General features: G+C 47.7%; 1 protein-coding gene across 1 annotated transcript; it reads right to left on the bottom strand.

Moving 5' to 3' along the window:
• Nucleotides 1-1,180: 1,180 nt before the first annotated feature.
• On the bottom strand, nucleotides 1,181-21,492 carry LOC141974971 (tapasin-related protein-like). Its single transcript, XM_074935059.1, has 7 exons — nucleotides 18,958-21,492; nucleotides 17,921-18,160; nucleotides 6,712-6,987; nucleotides 5,406-5,747; nucleotides 4,862-5,191; nucleotides 4,143-4,238; nucleotides 1,181-3,084 (listed from the first exon to the last, which is right to left on the bottom strand). The coding sequence occupies exons 1-7, from the start codon at nucleotides 19,004-19,006 to the stop codon at nucleotides 3,044-3,046; spliced, it is 1,374 nt and encodes a 457-aa protein (XP_074791160.1). The 5' UTR covers nucleotides 19,007-21,492; the 3' UTR covers nucleotides 1,181-3,043.
• Nucleotides 21,493-21,494: the final 2 nt, after the last annotated feature.

Below are 21,494 nucleotides of genomic sequence, written 5' to 3' on the forward strand. Positions count from 1 at the left end.
GCCGTTAGCTATGTGCTACTACCTCTGTTGCTGTTACCTCTGCCGCTGTTCAGCAATGCTGCTGTCATCAGTGCTGCTTGCCACTCACTACCACTTCTGCAATGCCCATTTTGAGGTTCCACCACTTAGCCCAGCTCTTAGCCCTGGTCTACACTGGGAGTGGGATCGATCTAAGCTACGCAACTTCAGCTGTGTGAATAACGTAGCTTAAGTTGACGTACTTAGATCGACTTACCGTGGTGTCTTCACCGCGGTGAGTCGACTGCTGCCGCTCCCCCGCCGACTCCGCCTGCGCCTCTCGTGGCGGTGGAGTACAGCAGTCAATGGGAGAGCGCTTGGGGGTCGATTTATCGCGTCTAGACTAGATGCGATAAATCGATCCCCGCTGGATCAATCGCCATTCGGTGAGTAGTGTAGACATACCCTTAGTGATTTCCCTGGACAGCGAGGAACCTCTCTACTGTTGCTTCTTGTCTTTCATTACAACACTGTCCTCACACCAGGTTGAAGGCTTAGAGCTGCTCATCAGTGATTTCAGCTCTAGTAACCACCCAACAGAAACAAGAACTTTTAATTGAGTTTACTCAACTCTCCCTTTGAACACTAAAGAGAAGAGAATCAACTAGTATCTAGAACCCTTTAAAGCAGAGCCCCCCCACTAGATAAAAACATCTATCCCTAACCCCTCTAACTTTCACTGGGATGTGACATCCCTACGCCCTGCTCAGCAAGTGGGTTTGAGGTTAGGGTGACCCCTTCAATCAGGGCATGCTAAGCACAGTTCTGCTGCCCTTTATTCATACAGTAAGGATAACAACATTTCATTATCCCTGCATTCAAAGTGTTCTGTATCCCAAAACCAGCCAAAAGTGATCACTTTGGCAATGCAGCTCTGTCTGCTGAACACCTAGGTGTGTGTATGCACATATAGTCCGGTCCTGAAGTCTTCCTCCCCTCCCCCCATTTCTTTTTGCTGAGTTTTCTTTCTGCTGCCGTGGTTGAAACTCCTGCATGGGGATGGGGATCATTACTGAGACAGCCCTTCACCCCAGTTTGTTTCCTATCAGTTACACTTCATATTGCCCTTTACAGAATGAGGCTGGGAATTAAATACTTCTTTTTTACCTTATTACTTCTGAAGAAAAGGACAAAGAAGAGAATTGTATAATAACCAGTAAACCTCTACTGTGATCTGTCACTGCAATTTCACCCTTCCACCCCTCCTGAGAAGTGGTGGCATGATGCTTCTCCCTCCCCAGACTTTCCAATTCAGATGAGTTTGGAGTTAAAGTGGAAATGTGTTAGAAAAATAACAACAGGGTTTTATTCAGAGGTCAAATTCAAACTAGCACAAAGTGCAGTGAATACCGTATCTCGTTTGAGCCAGTTACAGAGTGAGCCCCACTTCTCGCCCACTCCCTCTCCACCCTGAGCTTCCCAACACAGCTTTTCATCAAGATACTAACAAGGGATGTAACTGGCTCTCAATCTCTCCTGCTGAAGAACCTCTTCATTATAAATAATTAAATATTTATTTAAGAAAGAGGAGTCAAAGCAGGAGTTTGACTCTGTAGCTCAGTGGTCAGGGCAATCCCCTGAGATGTGGGAGAGGCCCGGCTCCAAAAATATTTCATTTATATCAAGTGGAACAGCTGCAGCAGGGGAGACTGAGACATAACCACCCCAGAATACTCAACGACTCAGTGGTTAGAGCACTCACCTGGGATGTGGGAGAACTGACTTCAAGTCCCTGCTCCAACTCAGGCAGAACAGGGATATAGACTGGGTCTCTCACATTATAGGGGAGTGCTCTGTCCACTAAGCTAATAAGGTTATTAGTTGCATTATTGTAGCACATAGGATCCCTAGTTGTGGACCAGGACCCCATTGTGCTAGGCACTGTACAAACAGAATAAGAAGACAATTCCTGCCCCAAAGAGCTTACAATCTTGAGCGTAAAGCAAGAGACTTGTAGGGGAATAAAAGGAAGCAATGAGACAATAATGGTCAGGACGATTGGCATTCTAACCATTGTCAATATATTACAGGCATCGCGGCAAAGGAGAGTTTTGTGGATGTATTTGACGGTGGATGCTTTATGGATGTTTTCAGGAAGCCCCTCCCAAGTGTGCTGAACAGCGTGGGAGAAAGTAAAAAGATGCTTGTCTGAAAATGTAACCTGTGGCCAATGGAGGCTGGCATGATGGGCCCATCAGAGATGAGCATCAACAGTTCAATAGCAAATGAGAGATGATAGGTAGGGTGGGAAATGGCCAAGAAAGTACTAGAAGGTGAATATAAGCAGCTTATATTTGATGCGATAGAGAAGGGAGAGCCAGTGGAGGGATTAAAAGCTAGGGATGACATAGGCAAAGTGACAGTAAACACGTACACACATATGTGTATACACACACCCACCAAATTTCTGACCTTCTTGCTCCTAGCTGTCTCTGTTCAAGGCCTGCTCTGATAGGTATGCTCTGAGCATGCCTCTGGGATCAGGCCCTGCAGGTGACAAAGGCAGGGTATTGCCTAGGCTGACAATCCTACCAGGGGTTATGCATGAGCTAGGGAACCAAGCAGCTCAATAGCATCAGGAATTAGGTGATTTTGTGTATGTCCACAGGCAGAAACTTAGGTGCTTAAGGAATTTAGGTAGCTAAAGGGTTAGGCACCAGCTGACCAGAGGTTTGAGGATCTCAGTGGTGCCTAAATGTTGGTCTTAGGCACCTAAAATGTCTACATCCCTTTGTGTATCTAGCTCTGTGTACCTGAAAGTGTGAGAAGAACAGTGTTCCAGTGAGGTTAATGGTATTACCCCCACTCACATGATGGAGACACCCCCTTTTCTCTGACTCCACCTTTCCAGGGTCACAAGGGTCCTCCAATCCCTTCCTATAGAGCTGCAAGAGGGTCCCTGGAAATGGTGATAGCTCCATTAATGTAAAATGGGAGGTTAATTTCTGAGTGGCTGGGTCTTCATCTGGTATGGGGTCTGTCAGAGGGGGCGCAGGAATAAGGGTAACTGAGTTAACTGTCCCTTTTACCCTGAAGTCTCCAGAGATTCCTCAGATTTTGGATCAACTGAAAAGAAAGAAAAATAATTGATTCAGGAAGACAAAAACAATCAGTAAAATGTCATTCTCTTCCATGATCTGCAGCTACCAGGGCGATGGTAGGCTACTATTAAGAGCTTTCCCTTCGCCCTGCCCTGGTTCTTGTCATGCAGAAAGAAAGTAAAGTAGTGCACCTCTGATCCTACCCCTTATAATGTATGGTCATTTTGGAGGGTTTTCGGTCTGGGGGCTTCAGTACCACCTCTTTCATATCCCATGGGAGGAGTAAGGAGTGAGGTTGTGCTCCAGTCAGGGACAGGGATTTCTTTGGCTTTTAGTGTTTCTTATACCTTCCCCTCCCATCCCCCTTGCCCTCCCGACTGGCTGCTTGACCTTATCTCGGGAGAGGAGTTGAGGCAGGACTGTCCTTCAAGTGACTGCTTTTATATTACATACCCATTCTGCCCAACAACACTTTAGCACTATCTCTTATCTCTTTTCACCTGATCTGCTTGTGGGCAGATGTAACACCCAGTATCTTTGTTCTTTGTTCACACATATTAGTAAGAATATAAAAATATCAAAAGTCCAATGAGCAAACAAGACCCAAAATTCTATCTCAGGCAAATATACAGGTCTGAGTACTACATTATCATCACTAACACTCCTAAGAGCTACCCCCTCTCCTACCCAGCAAGAGACACTGTAAGAAGAGAAGCTGGAGAACTAGCTATGGAATCATCTCCCAGTTACTCCATTTCCAGCTTCTCCCTCAAGGAGGCAAAATGGAAAGGAAGTAGGCGCACGAAGTAGGAGGGGAGCTCCCAAATACTCCGGTCCAGGCTTCTCCCAGCAAGGCTGCTGTAGGGAAGGAGGCAGGACAGCTGGTTGTGACGGAGCTTCCCGCTATGCTACTCCCTGCAGGAAGCACTGTAATTAGAGTGGCAGGAGTGCTGGCTGCAGCAGGTGCTCCAGGCTACTCCAGTCTCTGCGTCTCACAGCCAGCGGCACCATGGGGAGCAGGAGATGAGCTCTGACTGTGGAACCTCAGTCTAGGGAGAGGGCTGAAGTGCTTTACACTCTGACCTGCTTTTCTTCTCCTGAGCATGAGGCCAACGAGAGCAGCAAGGAAGATGGAAGTAGCAATGAAGGCTCCCACAAGCCCATTAGATGTTTTTTGCTCTGTTGGAGAAAGAGGGGGAGTCAGTGATGTGAAGCTCATCTGAGTCTGTTTCAGAGAGCTAAAATTCTTCACACAGATCACACACAGGGCAGGGCTGGGATCCTACTGGAGGAGAGATGCGCAAGGTTTCTGGGGAAAGATTAGGATCTCATTAGAACAGTGCCACAGGGAGCAGGGACTAAGCTGAGTTCCTGGTGGGGAAGGAAGGGGGTGGGGGCAAAGAAGGTCCTGGTTCCCTTGGAGACAACAGTGTATAGGGGTCCTTGGGGCATGGTTGGGTTCCCAATAAGGAGTCCGTGTGCTGCCTTTTTGCTCCCTTGAAACCACCGCCCCCTTAACAGTGTAAGGTGCTGCATGATGCAGAGAACATGCTTTACAAAGAGCTGTAGAGGGTGCAATGAGAGCTGAGGAAGTGCGACTGCCAGGAGAAGCCAGGAGAGGAAAGAACGGATGGGGAATGAGGGCAGGCAGTGGAAATGGGAGGGTGCTCCAAATGGGATGGGGCTTCACTACCCCAGAATTGAGAGGTGAGGGAAAAGCTGGAGCTAGGAGATCAGAGGGTTGAAGCAAAAGCTGAGAGGCAGGGGCAATAAGGAGAACTCGCCCTCCTTTCCCCGTTTACCTGGTGTCCTGAGCTGGGCACTAGCTGTAATTGGCTCTTCAAGGGCCAGATGCGAGACATGGCAGCTGTAGGTGACAGGTCCCAGCTCTATGGCTGTGTTGATACTCAGGTATGAATTGATGCCGTAGGTGCCATCCTGGGCTTGCCTATGGCTGGAGAAGTATGTGCTTGAGCCTGAGATAGGGATCTTGTCTTTGTCGTCAGGGGCCTCCCGTGTCCACTTCACCGACACATCCAGGGGGTAATAGCCAGAGATCTCACAGGTCAGGGTAGTGGCTCCATCCCCCTCACGTGACACCAACTCTGGGAACAAACGGACTCTCGGGGGCTCTGGAGGGGGGCAAACAGGCAATTAAATCCAGCTGGTGATAAACTGTGTTTGAGGGAATGGAGTAGTACAGAGGAGCCCCTCATCCCCACTGGATGGGGCTGGGGAAGCAAGGAGGGGAGCAGAGAGACATGGGGAATGGTCAGGTTCCAGTGAATGGGGCCTGTCTCCCCCATTGCCCCCTGACTAGGTATCCTTAAAGCATCATTGCCTCACCGACCAACTGCAGCTGGATGATGTTCTGGGCCTGGTGCTGGGGGGTGGACACTAAACAGATGTATGTCCCTTCATTCCCCACCCCCACTCCATGCAAGCTAAGTGATGCATCTCCAGTCTCCAGCAGCTGCACCACATCCACGTGGGCCGTTGACTGTTCTGCTTGTGCCACGTCCCCCGCCTGGTAGTGGAAAACTCTACGCCCGCTGCCTCGGTGCTGCAGCCTCCACTCCAGCGAGGCCAGCGGAGAGCTGGAAGCCAAGGCAAAGCTGCAGTCCAGGGTGACGGAGGTGCCAAGTCGGGTACGCAAAGTAGGGGTGCGAGATGACAACTGGAATTCAACTAGGAACAAAGAGAAGGAGAAAGACAAATAGACTGAGAGAGTGTTAAATATATGTGGTTATGGAAGACTCCCCCTGGCAGGACATCAGGGACTGGGTCACAGCTCCACCCACCTGGAGGAAGCATGCTGTGGACTGACTGGCCATGCTGGGTTGAAAGGTTGGACATGTGTCTCCCCACAAGAAGATCCCATCCTGCAGGCTGCAGAACTATTAGCAGGATACGGGGAGTAAGTGCATATTGCTCTCCTTGCTACACCGAACTCTTGGAGAGCAGACATAGCACTTGCCAAGGGTCACAGTGGTGTGGCAAATAATGAACATAAGAATGGCCATACTGGGTCAGACCAAAGGTCCATCTAACCCAGTATCCTGTCTTCTGACAGTGGCCAATGCCAGGTGCCCCAGAGGCAATGAACAGAACAGGTAATCAGCAAGTGATCCATCCCCTGTCGCCCATTCCCAGCTTCTGGCAAACAGAGGCTAGAGACACCATCCCTGCCCATTCTGGCTAATAGCCATTGATGAACCTATCCTCTATGAACTTATCTCGCTCTTTTTCAAACCCTGTTATAGTCTTATAGTGACAGTGGTGGGGAGAACAGCGGGGCCAGAACTGGGGAGTCAAGGGGCACAGAAGTGCAAGGGCAGAGTGATCAAGGGGTCACACTGGTGGCCCAGCGGTTACATCCCGCAGATAGCAGGAGGGCCCCGTACATTTGAGCTTCCCTCAAGAAGGGAAGGATTATCTATCCTGCTGACTCACAGCATGTGTAGTCCTTTTCTCTAGTTCCCTTAAGTCCCAGACTACAGAGTGGGGTGGTATTCCTGGGGTCTCTAGTTCCCCTAGCACTCCTTAATGTGGAGTCTTCAGCCCTGGAGTGTCTGGCTCCCCTAGTGCTCCCTGGTGCAGTAGGTGCATTCCAGCACTAAAGTCTTTTCCCCTCATTTGCCACTTTCTTTACCTGTGGTCAGCACTGTGCCCTCCTTGCTTATAGGAACCTTCAGCCTTGGGTGCAGTACGGCCATTCTCTCATCTTCTTCCCTGACACTGCTGACCTTCAGCACCAGGGCTATGCTGATCCCACTGGATAACTTCAGGGTCCCCATGAACCAGGAGGCCTGGCTGGGCCCCTCATCTGCCAGGTGTAAGCTGTATGGAGAGATCTCACAGGTCACTTTCTCCCCAGCACAATCTGCATGCAGCAGGGATTCCGCATATGGGATGGGTACCAAAGTTTCTGTAATGAGAAAGAGAAGACATGTAGTTTGATGAATGGAACAGGAAAAACAGGATCAAGTTTCAGTAGGGACCTAATCTGGTGAGACACCAAGGGCTGTGTCTACACCTAGTGTAAAATGGGGTCAGGCTGCTGCTATGCAAACACAAGAGCCTTAGCATGTAACATTGGTCTCCCAGCTTGTTTAAAGAAGTTCTTGTGGTGAATGAGGAAGTCATATGTATTATTTTTATGAATATCATATATTCCTCAGTTTACCTGTTTGCTTTAACTTTGCAGCCAGACTGGATAAGCTCAAAGGCTGTTGGGGAAGAACAACAGGGAACAAAACAATAACAGACAGACGATACCTTAAGGGAACAATAGGGAGAGCTATAAATTGGGAAATACCTACCTGCCTACATACCAACCATGCTAGCAAGGTTTATTCTTCCCAAGCCTAAACCTAGGAGCAAAGGGGATGCTGAAACATTAAAGGTCCCAGCCTAAAAAAGGAAGAGGTATTGAGGGTGCAGCAACAGCTAGAGATGAGTGTCTGTCAAAGAGAAAATCTATCTGCCAAATCCATTATTGTTACTGAAGCACATGCCACTCTTACTTGTTGCCCTGCACTCTCTTCAGCTATACTCCCCATGACAAAATATGGGAGCACTTTAAATAATTTGTTAATACTGTATATTGGCCTGGCTCTGGTGAGGTGGTTTTTGTGAGAATGTCTTCGATTAAGGGCTTCCCAGCAGGTAACCATCTCGGATGGTCCAGGCAGAAAGGAGAAGATGGCTCAAGATGATCCTGTAACAGCTTTGCCAACTTTTTCTTATAGCCCCCGCTGAAATCAAACAATTGCATGAGAATTTCAGCTTCGATTAAAAAAGTAAGTTTCTAACTGTCATGATTGAGGAGAAAAACTTTGTTTCAACTGCTAAGTAAATATTCTTTGAGCAGGGGGTTGGACTAGATGACCTCCTGAGGTCCCTTCCAACCCTTATATTCTATGATTCTATGATTTTGTTTTAGAATATTTGATTATTTTGTTGGTCATTATCACTGGTCACAGGTTCCCATGGGAAGGAAACACAGGTGCCCCAAACCTAGCTGGACGTGCACGGTGATAAGCAGTTGTCACACATGGGGCAGTGGTCCCAGACCTGATCCAAGTATGGAAGAGTCACAAGATTCCATCCCAAAACAGACAAGGGCAAGAGGCCCAAGACCTGATTTAGGTTCTCTGAGAGAGACTAGAAAGAGGACTGAAGTGCAGCTAGTCCTGTAGCTGTGATACTCCCTTTCTTGCACCCTCTCCTCTCCTTGTATCCCTCCCTTATATCCCTGGCAAGTTGCAGATCCAGGGTGAAGTGTACATTCTTCCACGAAGGAACTCTGTCCTCAGTTGAAGGCAACAGGTTCTGCTGCTTGGTGTCTAGGTGGGACATGAGGGCAAGGAAATGTATAGTACAGAGCATGAGCATACCGAGATGTTTCACAGATAGTCCAAATGTATAACATGCAGCCAGTTTGAAAGGTGCACAGTGAGGAAGGTGCTTGCAGAGTCCGGGGAACAGGGTACCTGTAATTCTGCTGCTGGGTTTGATGCATATTCATTACGATGATATGATTACATTTTTAAATTATATCATCACCCATGATTTTTCTCTGCATATATCATCAACTGGTTTGAACTCAGGACTTTCAGATCAACAACACAGACTTCTACCACTTGATCTCACTGGGTATGTCTACACTGCAAGTAGACACCCCCAGCTGGCCTGTGCCAGCTGACTCAGGCTCATGGGGATCAGGCTACAGGGCTATTTAACTGCAGTGTAGACATCCGGGCTTGGGCTGGAGCCCAGACTCCAGGACCCTGCGAGGTGGGAGGGTCACAGAGTCTGGGCTCCAGCCCATGCCCAGAAGCCTACACTGCAATTAAACAGCCCTGCTGCTTGAGTCCCTGAGGCCCAGTCAGCTGGCACGGGCCAGCCACGGGTTTTTAATTGCAGTGTAGACAAACCCAAGGAAGCAGTAAGTGGAAGCAGAAGTATCCAGTCGAGCCTATGGACCAGGCACGAGAGGGTAGCGTGACATACTTTGCTAGCAGGTTACACAGCTGCTTGCTTGACAGCACAGAACTGTGGGTATCAGGATTCTCAGGCTCTCTCCTCCTACATTCTCTCTAACCAAACAGCACTTCTGCACTCTCATTGCAGACCATCCTCAAATCCCCACCACTTCTTTGCCACTCTCACGTCCATCCTTAAACTCTCCCCTCTCCTGTCATTTCCACTTTTCCATTCAAAATCTTGCTGATTTTTTTGGCGAGATTAGAAAAGGCCACCCTTTCCTTTCCTTTTGCTATCTTCTCCTCCCTTTTCACTATCACTGAAGCCGGGATCTCTCACCTGTAGCTTTCCTCCACTAACCATTTCAGCAGCCCCACATCCCATCCAAGTGTGTCATAGAATCATGGAAGATTAGGGTTGGAAGAGACCTCTGGAGGTCATCTAGTCCAACCCCCTGCTCAAAGCAGGACCAACCCCCACTAAATCATCTCAGCCAGGGCTTTGTCAAGCTGGGCGTTAAAAACCTCTAAGGATGGAGATTCCACCACCTCCCTAGGTAACCCATTCCAGTGCTTCACCACCCTCCTAGTGAAATAGTTTCCTGATATCCAACCTAAACCTCCCCCACTGCAACTTGAGACCATTGCTTCTTGTTCTGTCATCTGCCACCACTGAGAACAACCTAGCTCCATCCTTTTTGGAACCCTCCTTCAGGTATTTGAAGGCTGCTATCAAATCTCCCCTCACTCTTCTCTTCTGCAGACTAAATAACCCCAGTTCCCTGAGCCTCTCCTCATAAGTTATGTGTCCCCCTTCATCATGTTGTTGGGGACACTGGGGCATGGCCACTAGGTAACTCGAGGGGATGGAAGACCACGAGTGTCGATGAAGCTCCCTCGCACTAGGCCCAAGTCTCCTTGGCCCCACCGCCTGGAGGCACTCGCAGCAGTTATGCTGAGGATCTGCAACAATATGTTGCAGAGTCAGACCGCCTGAAACTAAACAAGGCCAAACAGGGCAGATATGGAAGAAAAATGCTGAATAAAGCAGCTTTATGTTTCGTTTAACAAATGATACAGAGAACAAGGGAACTAGCTGGGAACTGGATTGGCTGGCTATATGGATACTTAGGGCAGCTTGCTATTGGATAAGTATGCTGGGAAAAAAGGATGTATAAAAGCCTGTGTAACTTCCTGCTCTGTGTGCAGGATTTGAGATTCTATTCTCCCTGTACCTTTTTGCAGCTGCAAATAAACTTTTCTGCTTCTCCACCCTGTTGTGATTATTGGGTGTAGCACACCGGGTAGCGAACCAACCCGAGCTGTTGTTTAGCCTCTCGGCACTGGGTGCCGGCAACAATGTTCTCCTTTGCCCCACTCTCCCCCTTCCTATCCTCCCTCATTCCCACCTTCTTCCTTACCTTCATCCCACACCTTCCCTCTTGCTCTTACTTATCCCTGCTCTCTACCATCAACTCCACCATGCAACTTTGCACTCTCTCTCTCTCTCTCTGAGTGTGCCTCTGTCTTTATCTATGTGGTTATGTGATTATGGCAGTGGTGGACTAGAGTTCAGGAGCCCAGGGTTGCACACTGCAAAATTGCCACGCAGTAGCAGCTCCTGGGGTCCAGGAGTGTAAGTACACCTACAGAAATCACGCCTGGATATGCACTGACTTGCATGGGCAGGACCACCTGGGGCAGAGTGTGCAAAAACATCCATCCCAAGATACCCCACACTTGGCCCCCATTTTTTAAGTTCTCCCGCGATCCTGTATTACCCTTGCAAAGTCCCAGCGCCGGCTACTCCGCCTAGCAACAGGTCTCACCCACCAATAAAAAATTCAGGCGGGGAGGGCAGCAGCCAATCGAAATATGATTTTGCCCTGGCCAATCATTAGGCTCCAAGCTCAGCCTCCTCTGCCAATTACAGTGCCAGAGAAAGAGTGTTTTTTTTCTACCCAGCAACATGGAACATGTGGCAATCACAAAACCACACCAATGGAAATATCAGGTGGGCAGAGCCAGCCCTCACTGCTATCCTGCCTAGCAATGTCTCACAAAGGGCCTAAGGCGGTAACATCAGGACAGATTTAGCCAATCAGGAAAGGAAGCAAGGTGATTGACAGACCAATATTAACCCCTTGAGGAAGCCAGTGCTGCAGGCTGCTGGTTTGCTGTCCTTGCCCTAAGTAATGGAATTTGGGTGAAAACAGCTCTCCCACTGCATTGAGAGGGTGTGAGGCTAGGAGTATTCAGCAGATCTTGGCTGCCCTCACTGATCAGGAGGGCAATTCTTGCAGGTGCTGAGGCTGCTGAATACCTTGTGTACGTTTTCCTGGACCACAGTGTCCTGTATCCACTGTCCTCGAGAGTATCTCCTGGGATGCCCAGCTGAAGTCATCAACAGCTGGTATCAGAGCCACTGTTAACTGTCTTGTCCAGGGACAAAGAAGATTCTTCTGGTGGTGAAGGCAGCTGGAGCATTTCCCTCACTGCTTCTATCACATCTTCAGAGACTCCCTCCAGTTCTGACGGGGGTGCTCTGGCCAGCAACACCAGAGGCAACTGAAATCTTCTCCTCTTTGCTGAGACATGGGAGGGGACCCTGCTCCAAGATCTATGGGAGGGCTGGCCAATGAGGCCATGGTGGCAGGTTGTACTGATACTGGCATAACTGGGTATGCCCCGTCCAATGCTAGTTCTGCACCAGGACTCAGTGCTGCATGCCTCAGAGTACCCTTGGCGGTATCGACCTCACTCCTCAGGTGAGGGTCCCTGCTCAGTGTGGTAGAGAAGGAGTATATTGGTGACAGGGATGAAAAGTAGCTCTCAGGAAATGGCAATACTGATAGTTGTGACAATGGCTCCAATGCTAGGGCCGATGGTGCCAATATCAATGTTGATGCCTCTACCAGCATTGGGTTTGGTGCCAGTCAAGGGCATATTTTGAAACTCAGAGGGGCTCCAGTTTTGAAGTTATGAAGTGTAGAAAATTGATAAAGAAAGTTACAGACATCAAGAAAAAACGCATGGCTGGCAGGGGCAAGGACAATAAGGAGTTTTGTAAGTATATGAAGAACAAAAGAAATCCTAGCAATGGTATAGGCCCATTACTAGATGGAGATGGTAACATTGTTAATAATGATGCTGAAAAGGCAGAAGTGTTCAATAAATATTTCTGTTCTGTATTTTAAAAGAAGCAGGATGACATACTCATATCACATGAGGATGACGAAGTATTTTCAAGAACTTAGTAACTAGGAAGTATGTTAACCAATATCTATAAAGCACAAAATAATTTAAATCACCAGGTCCCAGCACCCAAGAGTCATAAAAAAGTGTTGGCTCAGGATATCTCTGGCCCACTGATGTTCATTTTTAATAAAGCTTGGAATATTGGGGTGCGATGGGGTACTCATCTCCCGAATGCCTCCTATTGGCTGGGTGTGGTACTGCAATCCTCTTTTCCCCACTCGTGGTACCCTCTATAGGTTGTCAGCCACACTAGGCAGGTCTTCAGTGGCTCAGCCCTCTGGCCAACTCACTGTGCTCAACAGATGAACCCCTTCCGGGGTAGCAAATGTCCAACAAACTATCTGCCCACATGAGGGTCTTCAGACCCACCTCTGGGACCTTTAAATCCAGTCTCTTCGCTCAGGCTTCTAAAGGAAACTTGTCCCCTTCTTGGGGCTTAGGCCACTTTGCTAGTGGCCAGTGGGGGAACACAGGCCCACCCACTACTCCAGGTCCCAACCCAGGAATCCTATAAACCGCAGCCACATACTGCTGCCTCCGGTGTGCTGCTGCTGTTCCCTGGGCCTTTTCCCACATAGCCCCCTTCTCTTCACCCTTCCCTTAGGGCTGAAGTTCTCAGATCTTCTTCCTCCTCACAGAACACAAGTAGCACCAGAACCCTCCCTCTAGTTCTCCCTCAAGCTCCTGTGACCAGCAAGGCGCACCCTGCCTTGCTCCTCTGGGCCCAGCTAGGAACTGACCTGCTCAGGCCCAGCAGCGGCTTTTATTTGATCCTGCGGGGCTCTGACTGGCTGCTTCTATGCAACCCCTCGAAGCAGGCCTGGAGGACCCACCTTCACTGCTCCTTTCCTGGGGCAGGGTGCGGTAGGACCACAAGGCCTCCAGCAAGGGGCCTCGAAGGGCCAGGTACATCCTGTCACATGGGAAATTCCAGAAGACTGGAAGAGTGCTAATGTTGTGCCACGTTTCCAGAACAGCAAGCAGGATGACACAGGCAACTGTAGGGCAGTTAGCTTGATATTAGTCCCCGGCAAAATAACCGAATAGCTGATACAATTACTTCAATTAATTCAATTAACAAAAAAATTAAAGGACAGAAATATAATTAATGCCTCTCCAGAGGCTTTTATTTTAAATAGATTTTGTCAAACAAACCTGAATTCATTCTTTGATGTGATTGCAAGTTTGGTTGACAAAAGCAGACGTAAGACATTTAGACTTTTGTAAGGTGTTTGGCTCAGTACTGCATGCCAATGTGATTCTAAAAATTAGCATGAACACAATACCAATACAGCACATGTTACATGGATTAAGAACGTTTTTGTCGATGATATGGAATTAAATACAAAATCACTGCTGATAAAATTTTCAGATGACACAAAGACTGGCAGAGTGCTAAATAGCAATGAGGATAGGGCAATCATACAGAAGGAACTGGACCAGTTGGTAACCTGATGTGACATTATCTGATTAAAATATGACCATGTAGATCAGGGGTGGGTAAACTACGGCCCGTGGGCCGAATTCGGCCCTTGGGATTGCCACCCCATATGCGGCCCTTGGGCCAAAAAGTTTGTCCACCTCTGATATAGATCATTGTTGCTATCACTGTTATATAACTGCAACAAATACTGTACGAAGGTTGTCAATTAAGGTGTCTCTAGAAAGTCTATGATTTGCTGAATATGATTATGCTATTTGTATGCATGTAACACTTTGTATTTGAAGTTATGAGCATTGGTTCTATACCTGGATTTCAAATGTTTGTGCCTGGGGTAGTGCCCACAAGGTAGTTAGCCAGCACATCTTGGAGGAACTATTGAAATTGAGTGGCCCATCAAAAGAACATTTAACTTACAGTGGAAGACGCCCACCTACCCTGAATGGACTTTCCTGTGAACATGCTGTTTGAAGTATAGGTAATGGCTTCTACTGTGTCTAATCATGCATGGACATGTGACTTGCCCATGTGACTCCAAACATTATCTTGTCACCTGTGATTTTCCACTAGCTGTGCTGAGTTCTTTGTTTGAAACAATGAGTTTCCCTCCACATGGCAGAAGCTATAAAAGGCCCTGGAAACACCTCCATGTTGCCTCTTTCCTGCTCAAACCTCTGGACTATGTATGGACTTATACTAATGGGAGCATTCTAACCAAGGGATCGAGGACCTTCCATTGATTTGGAAGCAACCAGAGACTTGACTTAAGCCAGCAGTTTATTCCATCACCGCCACAAGCCTAAACGAAGAACTCTGCAATTATTTTATGTACTTGATTCCTTTAACCAATTTTAACTTTCACCGTTCTTTCTTTTCATTTATAAATAAACCTTTATATTGTGCATATTAAAGGATTGGCAACAGCGTGATTTTTGGGTAAGATCTGAGTAATATATTATTGACCTGGGTGTGTAGCTGGTCCTTTGGGATCAGAAGAAGCTTTTGTTTGATTAAATTGGTTTTAAAAAACCACTCATCTCTAAGTCTAGTGTTTACAGTGGTGATACAAGGACTGGAATGCCTAAGGAAACTGCTTTTATGACTTCTTGTTACCCAGTGTGGTGAAACAGAAGTTTACTTTTGTTGCTGGTTTGGTATATCTCATGGGAGAATAACCACTAGTCTGGGGTATGTCTGCCCTATTTCTCAGCAGTTTGTCCTGAATTTGGTATTCTCAGTCGTGACCCACAAAGGCACTGTTACACCCGGGTGCATGCAAACAATTTGCATTTGAATACAGCCAAATGCAAAAGTGTACATCTAGGAACAGGAGATGCAGGCCCTAGTTATAAACTTGAGGCTGTATCCTGAAACTAATGACCATCCAACAGATTTAGGGGCTATAGTTGACAAACATTCAATATGAGTTCCCAGTGTGATGCTGTGGCAAAAAGGGTTAATGTGATCCTTGAACATATAAACAGGAGTGTAGTGTGTATGCCCCTGGTGAAACTGATAATGGAATACTTATACAAATGTGGTGTCCACATTTTAAACAAAACATTGAAAATTTTACAGAGGGTTCAGAGACAAGCCACAAAAATTATTTGAGGGCTGGAAAAAATGTTTACAATGAGAGGCTTAAAGAGCTCCACCTGCTTAGTTTATCAAAAAGACTGAGAGGTTACTTGATTCCTGTGTATAAGGGCCTCCACGGGGAGAAAATATCAGGTGTGAAAGAGCTCTTTAATCTAGTGAGAAAGGCCTAACAAAGAACTAATGGCTGGAAGTTGAAGCCAACCAAATTCAAATTAAAAATAAGACAGATTTTCTAACAGAGAGGGTGATTAACTCTTGGAACAATTGCCATCTCTTTAAGTCTTCAGATCAAGATTGGATGCCTTTCTGGACAAACACCAGTGACTGGGCTCAATACAGGGATAAAGGGGAGAAATTTTATGGCCTGTACTATATAGGATGTTAAACTAGATCAGCCGTTCTCAAACTGTGGACTAGGACCCCAAAGTGGGTCACAACCCCATTTTAATGGGGTCGCCAGAGCTGGCTTCGACTTGCTGGGGCTTGGGGCTGAAGCCTGAGCCCCACTGCCCGGGGCCAAAGCTGAAGCTGAAGCCCGAGGGATTCAGCCCTGGGCGGTGAGGCTCAGGTTACAGATCCTCTGGCTGGGGCTGAAGCCCTTGTGTTGGGTCGCCCACAAAGTTATATAAGTATGATAGAATTATAATTATTTAGTAGTAGAAATAAAGATAGACAAAAGAGTATATAGGTATTGTAAAAAGGTATGAACATCAGTTCCATGCTGCTGAATTTCACTCTGTAACAAATGCAAGGCCAAAGTGCTAATTATTTCAGGCCAGTACAGGACAAAGAGTCTGTGCTGGAAAGTGATAAGAACTTTGAGGAAACAATGCTGTTCTTTAAAACAACACCCTGATGCTCTTCCCCCACGGGGGCCCCTTGTCATGCCTATGTAAATCTTGGTATCCAAAGAGGGAAAAATAGATAGTGGGATAAAACTTGTTAAATGAATCAAGAGTCACAGATTGTGGTGTTAAGTAAAAGAATGAAGGATGAGTGCATGGAATTGAGAGCCTGAAGCAGGGAAATAATTGGTTAGTAAATGGTGCCAGCCTAATCCTAAGAATTTCAAGCTTGATATCGATGGGCTGAAGAATATGCAAAGTGGAGATAACCGGATGACCCCCGGAGGGAGAACCGGAATCCACCCAAAACGCATCAAGGAAGAACAAGAAGATAACACCTAGCCATCATGGAGCCGTCATGGATGTATCACCTGCTGATTGATGGTCATCTCAATTGTAAATTCAGCATGATGAAGCAACTTCCATAGACTTGTACTGAACCAGAGACCTATAAAAATTGGGTCCAGGGACTGTGTTCTTTGAGTCTGGTTCTACGACCACCCTCCAGGAGCATCGGATGCGCATCTGACAATGACTTGGCTCCACTCTCGTGTCCAGGCCACCTGGCCAGTGACTTGGCACGAGCAACATCTAGGCTGGTAACTATAACAACCTTTATGTAGAACCTGCGTGTGAATGTCTGTGTGTGTGAATGGATCTATATAGAAATTGCATATAGGAATATTTTGTTGTATTTACAATAAACGTGGCAATTTGCCTTGTCCCTCTTACAAGATCCTGTTGGTATCATTTTTATTAGTGTAACACTTGGGCTTCGGCTTTGACCCCTACCCTTTCCAGGGAATTGTGGCTCAGGCTTTGGCTTTGGCTCCCCACTTGGGACAGTGGGAATCATACAGACTCAGGCTTCGGTCCCCCCTCCTGGGGTCATGTAGTAATTTTTGTTGTCAGAAAGAGGTTGCGGTGCATTGAAGTTTGAGAACCCCTGAACTAGATTATCTAATGGTCCCTTCTCGCCTTAAATAGATGAATATATTAACTAAAATCTATGAATATTCTGGTCTATGGCTTTGTCTATCTTGAGACTTTAGCTACTGATATAACTGGGATTTTAGCCAGAGTGCAAACTCCCTTCTGTATGATACAATTTATACAGGTGAAGCCTGATTATCACCAGGGCAGTTTATTCGGGTTTCAATCTCTATCAGTGAAAATAATGGCTTTGCCTTTTTTCACTAGGAGTACCAATGCAATTATCTCAGAAGGGCATTGTGATAGTAATTCATTAATAAGTATGTGGTGCTCAGATATTGTGGTGGTGGGGTCATGTGGGTAAGCAGTGTTCGTGTAGCCATGCTGGTCCCAGGATTTTAGAGAGACAAAGTGGTTGAAGTAATATCTTTTATTGGAGCAACTTCTGTTGGTGAGAGAGACAAGCTTTCAAGCTACACAGAGCTCTTCTTCGGATCTCAAGGAGGGCTGAAGAAGAGCTCTGTGTAGGTCAAAAGCTTGTCTCTCTCACCAACAGAAGTTGCTCCAATAAAAGATTTTACCTCACTCACCTTGTCCCTCTAATGTAAGTAAGTTGATAGATAGTGACTCTGTCTCTATTTACACAGTGCCCTTCATCCTGCTATCCCTTTGTCCATCACATGTCCTATGTGAGCCCCTGGGGCAGGGCTCTGTGTTTTGAGTCTGTGCAGATTTCAATTCACTCATGGCTTACTGTGGCTGGCATGGCAATTCTCCTATCCCCAGCTCCTCACTCACCTGAGACTTCAAAGATGATGGGAGAAGCGGAGTCAGTATTTGTGCCTGGCGCCTCATAATTGGTGACACTGTCCAAGCTTCCATCATCGGCAATGCTGACACCTCTCAGCACTAGGGTGGCAGGGTCTGAGGAGAATGATCCGGCAAAGGCACCCGGAAATCCACCCACAGCTTCCTCTATATAATGACAGTCCAAGACCACATCCACAGAGCGTAATTGGGACCCCGGGGCCAGCTCCGCTGAGAAGGAAAAGAACCAGCTGAGAGGTGGGGTGCACACACATACATACACATACCTGCTGCCCCATCGGGACAAGACATTTGGCACTGACATCTTGCCCTTTGCTGGGGCAGCCCTATAGAAACGGGGATGATCCAGGTGAGCCCTGGGGCACGCTACCACCACACAATTCCCCTCCTTTCCTGAAACACCTCCCCTGAAGTACCTCTTCCCAGTTTGGTATTACTTCCCTGTCCCCCACTGCCATCATCCTTTTGGAAGACCCCAAGCACCCCCCCATGATTATCAGCTTATACTATCACACCTCCCTCTGGTCCATCCATCTTGGGCGGGGGGGGGGGCACGGGGGCTCACTTGTCTAATCCCTTCTGGGACACAAGCTGCTAATCAAACTGTTCCCCCTCTTGCTCCCTGAGCCTATAATGCAGGGGTGGCCAAACTGTGGCTCATGAGCCACATGCGGCCCTTTTACCGTTAAAGTGCGGCTCACGGAGCCCCCCCTCCCTTCCCCCCATTCTCCACTTAACAGACTGGGGGGTGGGGAGGAGCTCAGGCCCTCTGCCTTGCAGCAGGGTGGTGAGGTAGGGGCTTCTGCCCAGAGGGGAGGCGGGTCTCAGGGCTTCAGCGGAAGCAGGGCTGAAGGACTAAGGGGAGCCCTGGCAGGTGCGCCCTGGCTCTGGAACTTCTGAAGATTGTGCTATGCGGCTGGGAGTGTTTGGCCACCCCTGCTATAATGGGCCTTCTGAAGAGGCATCCCTGTAGACCAGCCAGAATCCCTGACACCTCCTAAACTCACCAGCCTTCAGAGCCAGCACTCCACAGATGAGGATGAGCCCTAGATTCATTCTGTGCCCCCAAACAAGGGGTTCCAGACACCCTAAAACATCAGGAGTCTGTGCTAGAATCAAACTCTGAATGAGTCTTCAGACTGCCAGTGCCTTTCCTTTCACTTTCACTCTGACAACCAAAAACAGACTGGAGAATATTAACTCCTTCCTTACCTAAGAGAGGAGCCGGATAGCCTGAAACACTTGAGAACTAGATAATGGGAGACCGCAGGTTAGGATTGAGGGGCATCAGAAAAGCTGGGTGTGGGAGGCTGTTTTACTCTCTGAATTGTTTTTTTAGATAAAACTCTCCTGTGTCAGTCTCTTCCAAAACCCCTTTTGTGCCACGTTTCCTTTTTTTGAGAACCCCAAGCTTCTGTGAAGCCTTTTGAATCTGGGTTCAGATGCATTTTTAAAAGATTTGTGCTCACAAAAAAGTTTTTGCTGATCATTCTTCAGCTGAATAGAAGTGTTTGAAAGTTGTCTCCTCTATGAGTTACGTGTGACAAACTATCTGAGTTCAGAGCGTGTGACATGAATTCCAGAAACAAGGAGAGTTTGTTCTCAGAATGGGGAAAAAAAATAATCTAGATTTAGAAAGTGAAGGAAAAATCCAGCAACTCAACGGAGATGAGTGAGCAAGAGGCTGAGCATTTCTGATATACCAAAGGTTGACTAAGTTTCTCTGTGTCTCTCACATATACTGCCAGAAAATGGTTTTTTAAAAAAAACAAAATTAGGGAGGAGCATACTGTTATCTTCCCACAGATTTATAGTTGTAGAGCTATGCTGTGAAAAAAAGATCTTCTATATTTTCCACAGTATGCATCCGATGAAGTGAGCTGTAGCTCACGAAAGCTCATGCTCAAATAAATTGGTTAGTCTCTAAGGTGCCACAAGTACTCCTTTTCTTTTTGTGTTGGAAGTGTCACTTTAACTTTGCTTTTCCTTGCTTTATGTTTGTTGTTTGTTTGAGTTTGAGGGTTTTTGTTTGTTTGTTTGGTTAGTTAGTTTTTGTTTTTCTGTTCTTCTTTTGAGGCTGTAAAGAGTTTTACATGTGAATTTCACTTGTTTTGGGAAGAACTGGGGGTAGTTAAGGGGGTGCGATTGAGGTGCATCTGTAGGAGGGCTTCCTGTATACAGTAAGCTGCTCCACAGGTAGCCCCTCAGTCATGGCCCCCTTCATGCTGGAGCTGTGACTCTCATGAGGATCGGAATGGGTTTAAGGTTTTACAGTGTTCCCTTTTCCCCAGAAAACTATCCAGTGGAATGGCCTTCCATCCCAACATTACCGCAAACCCATCCACACCTTGGGAGTGTTCGAATGAACCCTTTGAATCCCAAGGTTCCTGCATCTTTTTCTGAATCTGCCATGTTTCCTTCTCTCTAACTCCTCTCCACAAGCAGAACCTCCCTACATCCATTCCCCACCCTAAGCAGACCCTTACACACCATCATCAGTCATGACACATGGCTTCAGAGGCAGATTGGTAGATGTTACAGTCTTCTGTAGCAAGCTGAGTTGAAAGAGAGAGGTTAGCATGTGAAATTCACCAGGCTTTGCCAGAGAAGCAAAATGGTGCAGAGCTTTCGTTCCTTAGTGGAACTCTGGATTGCTAGAAAAAGCCTCAGAATTAAACCTCCCACCTTACTGTGAACCCGTTTTCTCTCCAAAAGCACTGGGAGTCATGCTGAAACTATACTTTGTGTCCCAGAATCTGCTGCACCTCCATGCCTCCTCCCAAAATGATGTCGGCTGTCCTTTAACACACAGCTTCTGAATGCTCTGTCCCTCCTCCCACCCAGGTGCAACGCGTTCCTTCCTTCCTGAACCCAGCCCCCAGCCCTGCTCCAAGTCTCTCCACATTGCCCTCACTTCTGCAACATACCCTGGTCTCCCTGGCCTGACACACTGTCCTCAAGTACCAGGAAAAACAGAACAGAGCTCAGAAAATGTACACTGTTATTTCTCCTCTGTCGTGAGTGGAGCTGTCATTCCAGCCAGTTGGAAAAACAAGGAGGCGTCCTTGTGGCCATTAGAGACTAACACATTTATTTGGGCACAAGCTTTCGCGGGCTAGCCCCCACTTCCTCACTAGCACGGCTACCACTCGGAAACCAACTGGAAAAGACACCCCAGCCACCTCCTTGAGTCCCACCATACCCTTATCTCTGGTGTCTCTGAAGCAGAAACATCAGAGCTCCTCGCGCCCACCTCCCAGCCGGGTACAGCTACGAGCGGCTGGGAGGAGACGCGGCCACGTCCCAGCATCCAGGCCCCGGGGCTCGGCGCGATCTCCCTTGGCCGGGGGGGTGCAGTGTCCGCGGTGAAATCCTTCCTCTCTTGGGCGCGTTCAGCCTCTTTCCCTACGTGCCGCGCGGCGGCTGCGCTGTGGTCTGTGCCCACAGCTGTGTGTGAGCGAGACCCGGGCGGGGGCGGGCCGCGCCGCTGTCTCTTTACAATGGGCCCCGCGGCCGCGTCCTGCCGGCGCCCGGGCGCTCCCAC

Source organism: Natator depressus, chromosome 1, assembly GCF_965152275.1.
Source record: "Natator depressus isolate rNatDep1 chromosome 1, rNatDep2.hap1, whole genome shotgun sequence".
NCBI lineage: Eukaryota > Metazoa > Chordata > Testudines > Cheloniidae > Natator > Natator depressus.

Bases quoted from the DNA above. Each gene is read 5' to 3' on its own strand.
- LOC141974971 (XM_074935059.1), bottom strand. From the start codon at position 19,006: ATGAATCTAGGGCTCATCCTCATCTGTGGAGTGCTGGCTCTGAAGGCT. The intron at 4,239-4,861 runs GTAAACGGGGAA...TTTCTCCAACAG, and splicing joins TGCCCAGCTCAGGACACCAG to AGCAAAAAACATCTAATGGG. The intron at 3,085-4,142 runs GTCAGAGTGTAA...CTTTCTTTTCAG, and splicing joins GCTCAGGAGAAGAAAAGCAG to TTGATCCAAAATCTGAGGAA.